Source organism: Asterias amurensis, chromosome 1 (genome assembly GCF_032118995.1).
Source record: "Asterias amurensis chromosome 1, ASM3211899v1".
Classification (NCBI taxonomy): Eukaryota; Metazoa; Echinodermata; class Asteroidea; order Forcipulatida; family Asteriidae; genus Asterias; species Asterias amurensis.
Window position 1 is genome coordinate 27,139,570 of NC_092648.1, and position 9,353 is coordinate 27,148,922.

Here is a 9,353-nt window from a genome sequence, read left to right on the forward strand (position 1 = left end):
GACTTTAGAGAGGCAGAGATACCTGAGGGCACCTTTAGTTATACTCTATTTGACGGAAACATCATGGAGGGACGCAACAGCTATGTAGCAGCCACGATATTGTTGTGCATATTTTCTGCATCACTCTTGCCACACGGTAAGTTTAATTAGTCAAGCCAACCAGCAGGATTATAATATAGTAAAGGTTTTCTCGGTCAAATTCGGCAAATGAGCAGCCAATTTAACTTGCATGCGTTCGAATCAAAGCTATTTTGCCTCTCCGGTTTTTACTGCGTTTCAAATTCAGAATTCGATCATTCAATTTTGTTTTGAGGCATTCAAGTTCCTAGCACACTCATTCTTTTTCATGACACACAATCATCATTTAATTTAGCAAAGCTGGTTCGACTAGAGATTTTGCTGATTTAATCATTTTCAATTTCGTAAAGAGGCAATCAATTTCGCTCACCGAGGATTCAAATAAGTACGACTAAAGAAATACGAGTAAACAGATAAACTGTATAAGGCAAACCGTTTCGTACCTTCACAGGTTCAAGATGGAATGCTCCCTTCAAAAAGGCGAAGTCGAGTTGAACAATCAATCTTTCAAAAAATGAAAATTTATTTTCTTTATTTTATGTTCCCAGTAGACTTTACCTTGGGCCCATAAGGATTGTGCTCTTCTTTATTTTTTCGGGAGACCTTCAATGGTTAACTGACCAAGACCTGGCATTTTAATGTGTTTGAATGTTTGTTTGTTTTTTTATTTTTTTTTAATGTCTTTCCAGTTGTGTTTTTTTGTAAATATTCACCAACCATCTGTTGGCGTGCCAGACATCTTGGCATATTATGTTCAAGAGTGCCAAAACATTAACCGCATGCCTTTAACATTCGTATAAGGAAACAACAAGTTAACCAAGCAATTTTAAGACTGCACAACTATCAGAATTGATTGCCTCAAAATGAAATTGAATGACTAAGTACACGCCTCAAAAACACTCCTGCGAATTTGAATGCAGCTTCGATGAATCGTTAAATTGAATGATTATTTTGTTAACTCGAATGACGTAAAAGTAGATTTGACTAGTCTTCAAATGAAATCGAATGACCCTTTTTTAGTAGCATTCGATTTCGTGCGAAATAGAATAGGCTGGTGGTTAAATTGGCTGCTCATTTTCCGAAATTGACCGAGAAAACCTATAAAATAAAACAGTCAATAAATAATATTACACAGAATAACCTGAAATCACAGTTTGTTTTGATAATATAAACTCAGTAAAATATCAACTTAAAATTGTTGCTTTGCCTGTGTTTTGTAAAGTTTCCCCGATTTACTATTACATACACTTTTCTTTGTTTGCAAACCATACAGTTTTGCTAAGCATTTTATTTATTTATTTATTTGTTTATTTTTATTTATTTTATTTTTTTTTGTGGGGGGGGGGGGGGGGGGTCAAATACTATATTTTCTATACTAGAATACAAAACTATAGTGCAGCGGCCTTTCACTCACATGGGCAAATTTTAGCAAATTTCAATTCGCCCCAGATTACAATCCTTTTGAACCACTGAAATTGTCATTTTCAAAACAATTACACATTATTTTTTCCCTTTTTTTGTTTCGAATTCAAGCAAAAACAAGTTCACAGAAAAAAACATTATGCACTGCCCACTGCTTATGCTAGACAGGCCCTTTGGTTGTTATGGCGAACGCTTTCTCGCTGGTCAGGGTACCATAAACGCGAAATTACAATGCCGATATCAATCGATGATGTCATCGTTAGCCAATCAGCGTGCAGGAAAACCATGTTGTCTAGTGGTGAGTTTTGGTGTTTTTTTTCGTAATGTGAGATTTGGATTAACGGTGGAAATCACTGTATCCTGACTGGACTAGGAACGATCCGGTCTCGGTTTAAACATTTCCAAGTAGAATATGAAATAATCTATCCATACATACTAATTGGGGACTGTTGCCGACGTTCATAACGGGAAAATTTGCCGTGTTTTTGTGACTTGTTTTCTCCGTTTGGAAGCCAATTTTCACGTACAAATTTCTCTTTTTAAAAACTGAGTTGCACCGATTGTTTTTATACATAACGACGCCATTTTGTAGAGACAGTACAAAAAATATCAACAATATCAAAATGAAATAGTAAAATGTCGAGCGCTCAATCCTGTCTAGCACGCCATTTGTAGAGACACGGGAAGGAAAGCCGTTCCTCTAATTAATAAAGGACGAGCATTCGCCAAAATACAATCAATCATAATAAAAGCAATCAATGACAGCTAAAATTGTATCAAATAAACTTCTCCCGTATAGGTTTAAAGGAACACTTTGTCGTAAAACAGTTCGTATTAGAACAAAAAATGACAATTATAACAAAATTTGGTTTGGGGACCATTTTAGTTATCTTAATCATACAACTGTATTAACCTTTGAACAATGGGTTTTAAACGTTAGTATTGGGTAGTATTTTTATGATATTGCTGAAAGGTTTCTCAGATTGAAGTGGTTTAACCCCTCTCTCTAAGACCACACTCCTTTGAAGAAAACCCTCATTATTAATTGTATCTTAAAACATATTGTCAACACCTGCAGTGCCTCCAAGTAATTTTTGTTTTTATGTAATTAATGTTTGAAGTAATTACGAAGATACCACCACTTGTATTTGTACAGAAAGAATAATTTTATTTCCCCAGTAACTTTTCTAGCTTACCGGAGCTAAGTATGTTATTCTTTAACAAAAAGTCGTAACAGGCGTTGCTATACGGGCTCGCTAATGCCAATTAGTATGTATATGTAAGTTAGATGTGTTAATACCTAAAGGAATACGTTACCTTGGATCGCTTGTTATGAAAGGCATATTAGATCATATACAAGTAGAATATAATGATCCACACAAGTATCACTGGAAATTACACAGTTTTCCTTATTTTACGTCCATTTTATGGAGTCAATATTTTGGCTTCACAAAATATGACCGAACATGTTTTTTTCGCGACGTAAAAGGAAAATCGTGCAACGAGGCATGTTCGTGTGGATCATTATATTCTAATTTTAAATTATCTAGTAACCATTTGCATTTCATAACAAACAGTTTAAACGCTTTTCAAAGACCAACTCGTCCGATCCAAAAGGGCACTTGATACTTTCGGTAATTACAAAACATTTCGAGTGCTTTAAAATGGCTTCAGGCCTAAAGTCTGTATCACCTTCATCGTGAGTAGTAACATCTTTCTCAAAAAGCAGTGAGTATGGACTTTTTACGTGTTCACGGCAAAGCTCTATGGTTCACGGTCACCTTGTTCACATACGGTCGCTAGACAACGACTAGAGTCATCGCACTTTTATTTTAGCGCGCATGCGCTTCGTACGTCACGAACTAGCCACTAGTCGACAATGGGTGCGTTCGTTTAGCTTCCCTGGGTCGACCCCGATGTTGCGTATTTTATTTTTTTTCCAGGACGAACGTGGGCACACAATAACCCCACGTTCGTCCTGGAAAAGTCGACTATTTTTTTCCAGTACGAACGTGTGCAAATGTTTACCCACGCTCCACCTGGAAAAAAACCCAGACGCATCATCACGTGAGCCTTCTCGTCGTGACGTCAGTGCACCTCGGGTCAGCCCCCAAGTGACCCTATCCACAAGTGGGGCTCTTGGGGCTGGCCCGAGGTGCACTGACGGTCACCACGGGAAGGCTCACGTGGTGACGTGTCTGGTTTTTTCCTGGTTCGAGGACGAACGTGGGGTAATTGTGTGCCCACGTTCGTCCTGGAAAAAAATAAAATACGCCACGTCGGGGTCGACCCAGGGAAGCTAATCGAATGCACCCATAGTACCCTGATCGAATTTGCTCCAAGGGTGTGTTTGTTTCTTTCATTGATTTCTAGCAACCGCGATGACAATCGCGATGACGAATTTTCAAAGATTTGTTATTTCACGCATACGTTGGGATACACCAAATTAGAATACTGGTTTGGCAATTACCAACGTGCGTCTAATGCCTTCTTTAAGACTGCACATGCTTGTCAGGATTTTTTTCGGCCAGGTACAAATGCAGCTGTCATGTAGACCAATATTTCCATTAAGAAGAGTGACCGGCGCTCCTAAAGAACTTTGATTCAAGTTTATTTTTGGATTTCTGTCAGGTTTGGAGATTGTATTGGATGACGTCACACTGCAACTTACTCGCACCGCTTCATGTTGTGGTAGCTGCAGTAAGTCAACGCATGAAACAATTGAACTGGTCTGCAAATGTGATCCTTTCTGCGTCATTTATGGGGACTGTTGTTTAGATTATACTCTCTTCTGTACTGATATCGAGACGGGGACAAGTGTAAATACTTTAGTTGGTATGGACAATTGCACCAATGATCAAGTCAATAGCTCCTTAACAAGCGAGGGCGAGGTCTCAACTTCCGAAGATAAGTGCCGAGTATACGCCGAGGAATCGACACATAAATTGGTTCAGGAGTATCTCTGCCAACTGAGGGCGCTGTGGTCACCAGTGATTCTCACACGACGATCAACTCAAAAAATTGTTCGAGGTCATGTAAGAGGTATTGGTAAAGCAGGTTACGCGATGATAGAGGATTGTAGATTGGGTGCAACAGAAGATGAATTGCATGCCTGTCAGATGAAACGCTCATTAAAAAGCGTTCAACACCTTAGTGACGTCATTGCACTTCTCCCGGTAACCGCTGCAAATGGAGTGCATTATATGAACATTCAATGCGCTTTGTGTAACGGTTACGACTCCCCAAATGTCACATTTTGGACTATTCTTTTTGGTTGTTCCCCGGCCGAACTTGATCTTGATTTTGCATTCAGAAGAAATATTTCACTCGTGGCAAAAAATTGTTTTGTTAAAGCAGTTTTCGAGCCTACATCTTTTCCGTGGGAGGTGGCGCCGTTTCGTTTGTTGTTTAGATCAGATCAATGCAATGACTCGCCGAACTGGGACGCGTGCCGCGCCTACCGGTTACCATATAATGATTCGGCTAACATACACTGTTCGTTGTGTCTTGCGGCTGACAGAGCAGGTAGAAACTATACTACAGGTCCCCCAAACAACGGGTCTTATACTTATCCGCCCAAGTATCCAGGACCGTTGCCAATCAGCGCACTTTTCGATTTCTCGCCATTGGAGGGTGCAAGTATTAGTCGTCTTGGTTACGACACGACGTTTGTCAAGCCAACATGCGACCATGGACAAATCTATGAACAGTCGACCGGTGAGTGTCGTGACTTCTTCTGCCCGTTCGGTCAGATAGTTGCAGACGATGGTTTCACGTGTGTTTCTCTCAGGAACCAAAGCAACTACTCTTTAAGATTTGACACCCAAGTTTCTAACGGGAGATTCTCGTGTGAAGTTTTTATCCAAACCGAATTCCCCGTTGATGATAAGAAAGCGTTTTCTTCGATTCTTTTCCACCAGATATTGGGTGATGTTTCGGTCGAGAATACTGAACTAAAACCCGATGATTCAAATAAAACGCATCCGAATCAAAGTTGCTCTCGTATTAAAATACCGTACCCGTACATTCTATCCGCTGTGGCCCAAGTCAGCAACTCAACCAGTATTGAATCAATGTCAGAGTTGGTCTTAGATGCCTTGAATAAAACAAAATGCTGGGAGTTTACCAATATGTCTCTTTCAGTGTCCACAGTTAGAATAAGGAATTTCGATCAAGTGCTCCTGCAGGATCAATGTGCAAAGCAAGGTCAAGAGCTCGACCAGTTTGCTTTGGATGTGTACCAAAGGTTTTTAGTCGAAAGGGTTTCTTACATTGAGTTCTCATTGGGCAATGAGACTTATGTACTTCCATCGCTCAGGACGCGGCAAGAAATAACCCATACAGCAGGAAAACAAACTGGACTGTCTGTTCTGACTTGCAGTGTCAAATTAGTCTGCCCAATCATTGTGTTAGATTCAACTGAGTATAACGTAACCATGATGGGCTCAATGCTGATGTATCGTGACGCAGCTGGCCGAAATCTATCATCTAGTGATGTTATCATGATGTCACAAGGAAAGATAGCAGTGTGCTATTCCGATACCGAAACCTCAAACTACCCCCAGATTGAATACGACACTACTGAAATAATACTATCAATGGTTGGTATATCTATATCTCTAGTGTTTCTAGCGATGTCTCTGTTCACTTATTACATGTTCCCTGAACTGAGAAATCTGCCTGGTAAGAACATGATGAGTTTTCTGGTTGCTTTGTTTGCACTATTGGTGACGTTCCTCATAGCAGTTGGGTCCCCTCTGTCTCAGCTCACCTTGGGTTCAAAGGCTTCTTGTCTCACCTTCGCCGTTCTTATCCATTATTTCCTGATGGCCGTCTTTTTCTGGAGTAACATTATCTCTCTCCACTTTGTGCGCACATTCGGCCTCGGTGTTCGTATGAGGCTCACAGGATCGACCAACGACGGGCGAGTATTCCGGCTGTACTCGCTCTACGGATGGGGTGCTCCCATTGTCATTGCAGGAGTTGGCTGTGCGTTGCACTTTTTAGTTGAGATTGGTGGGCAGAGGGAGACTGTCTACAACGGTTGCATCATATCCGGTGGGGAGGCTGCTATCTACCTGGTGGCCATTCCTTTGTCGTGCCTCATGGGTCTTAACGCGGTGTTCTTTACTGTCACATTTATGGGGATAAGGAAGACTCGGAAAGATGTTCAACTGGTCCGTAAGAGGAAAGGACGACTTGAGACTTTCCACATGGAGTTGAGTCTCTTTGTGAAGGTAGGTGAATTCAAATGCAAGAAGTTATACAACTAATACCTGCTGAAGTCCTCAAACTATAATAATTAACAGTTAAATTACTAAACCATGTATAGGTTAAGTTGTTTCTTGTTCCCCTTTTTATTCAGCTTAGCAAGCGCGTTACTTGCAGTTCTGTTTAAATTTAAAACACCCACTACAAAATAAGACTAAAAAACAAAAGTGTTTTTTTCTAAGCATTGTAAAATGTTGTGTGGTTTGTTCATACAACGGGTGAATGACATATTTAATTACACCTTCTTTTTGGGGTTATAATTGGGACTTTCCTTTGAGTGGAGCTCTATGACTCCGTTTATTCATCACCAGTGAAAACAAAGTACAAACATCTTAACATTAACACATACTGTTAGATCAATTCATTAAGTACATTGAGGATACAAGAGGCTAATTAAAAGACAAATGAACAAATATTACATATCAAACAGTAAGAACATCAAAACATGATAAAAAGCAATTTTTTGCAAGAAAACGTTAAACTTAACGAACGTAAAGGACAACTGAAAAGATGAAGTTTCGACTTAAAGGCAGTGGACACTATTTGTAATTGTCAAAGACTAGCCTTCACACTTGGTGTATCTCAACATATGCATAAAATGACAAACCTGTGAAAATTTGAGCTCAATCGGTCATCGAAGTTGCGAGATAATAATGAAAGAAAAAAACAACTTTGTCACACAAAGTTGTGTGCGTTTAGATGGTTGATTTCGAGACCTCAAGTTCTTAATCTGAGGTCTCGAAATTAAATTCGTGGAAAATTAGTTCTTTCTCGAAAACTATGGCACTTCAGAAGGAGCCGTTTCTCACAATGTGTTATACCATAAACTTCTCCCCATTAATCGTCACCAAGAAAGGTTTTATGCTAATAATTATTTTGAGTATAAATTACCAATACACTTTTGGTAATTACTCAAAATAATTATTAGCATAAAACCTTTCTTGGTGACAAGTAATGGGGAGAGACTGGTGGTATAAAACATTGTGAGAAACAGCTCCCTCTGAAGTGCCATAGTTTTGGAGAAAGAAGTAATTTTCCACGAATTTGATTTCGAGACCTTAAGTTTAGAACTTGAGGTCTCGAAATCGACCATCTAAACGCACACAACTTCGTGTGACAAGGGTGTTTTCTTCTTTCATTATTATCTCGCAACTTTAATGACCGATTGAGCTCAAATGTTCACAGGTTTGTTATTTTATGCATTTGTTGAGATACACCAACTGTGAAGGCTAGTCTTTGACAACTACCAATAGTGTCCACTGCCTTTAAGAGCTAACAAGAAAGCAAGCTTGTTTGAAAGGATTAGAGGAAATTGTATGAATTTGAATGGATGTTGGTGAAATTGAATAACTTTTTGCTAAAATTTGCCGTTTTGGTTTTTATTGTTCGCACAGACCTTTGTAGCTACCGGTCTGCTATGGCTTGGTATCTTCATCGTTGGTTATTTTGAGGACCGTGTTTTCTCCTACGTCATCACAGTTATCTTCACCCTTCAGGGACCCATGTCGTTCTTTGCTTTCGCGTTCACCGAGCGAGTACGAGGCATGTGGGCAAAGAAGACATCAGGCACCACCAATCGACCTGGACAGTCCAGCACCGATGTCTCCAAAGTCAGCGCAACCAGTAGAGCGAATATGATGTCATCGGACCGGGAGGCTGACCCTCCAGAATTGGAAACACAGTTCACACAGGCTGTCGTTACGAATAATGACGGATCTAAAATTGAATGTGCATTCGATAACCCACTTTACGACGATTGGGAATCAGTCAAGTAATCCTGTGGCACAAATAACTTGTATTCATCAGTTCAATCCAATGACAGTCAACTCAACTATTGTGCAGTATTGCCATTCATATTTTTAAAACATTTGTTTTTTGCTGTTTAGTTATTGCACAATAGCACAATTGCATGCACACACGAGGATAACACTTAAAAGTTGCACTAAATAAATATTATTGGACAATATACATAATATTTATTCTAAACATTTGATATTTGAATCATCAGAAACATGCGGTAACACATGGACAAGGAAAGTAAGACATGGTATGTATTATGTATGCGACTTCTAGGTTTGAGCCTGATAGCAAAAAGAGACAGGCGGCTGGAAAAATCAACATGACTAATTTTACCTTTACTGACGAAAAAAATTGATGAGAAAACGAGCAAATGGCACGTATATCAGGCATTACAGTAACGCATAGATGTTTGTGAGATTAGTAAAAACTTAAATCTAAGTTTGCTAGCGAACAGTGAAAACAAACGAAACGAAACTTTGTTTTCGTTTCTTTACAAAATACTCAAAAGCAATTGAAAAGAAATGTGAAACGGCAGTCCGTACTTTTCGACGGATGGACAAAGAGATGCACTCAGTAACGTTCTGAAGACTGCCTTAAATAACCCTACCCCACATCCAAGATCATGTCTATGAACTCGGGAGCAGCGTCATCAACAGACAGCCGTGCAGTTCAAATTACTGTTATAGTTAATATTGAAAAGTAACTTTGATCCTTTCTTTCATGCTTGAGCTATCAATCATGTTGTTAACCATTTAGGGTACTTCAGCACTACAAGTTATTGC

At 39.5% G+C, this 9,353-nt stretch overlaps 1 protein-coding gene across 1 annotated transcript; it reads left to right on the forward strand.

Moving 5' to 3' along the window:
- The first annotated feature begins 1,731 nt into the window (after positions 1-1,731).
- Positions 1,732-8,546, forward strand: LOC139941898 (uncharacterized). Its single transcript, XM_071938578.1, has 4 exons — positions 1,732-1,798; positions 4,132-4,829; positions 5,082-6,737; positions 8,166-8,546. The coding sequence occupies exons 1-4, from the start codon at positions 1,732-1,734 to the stop codon at positions 8,544-8,546; spliced, it is 2,802 nt and encodes a 933-aa protein (XP_071794679.1).
- The last annotated feature ends 807 nt before the right edge of the window (positions 8,547-9,353 follow it).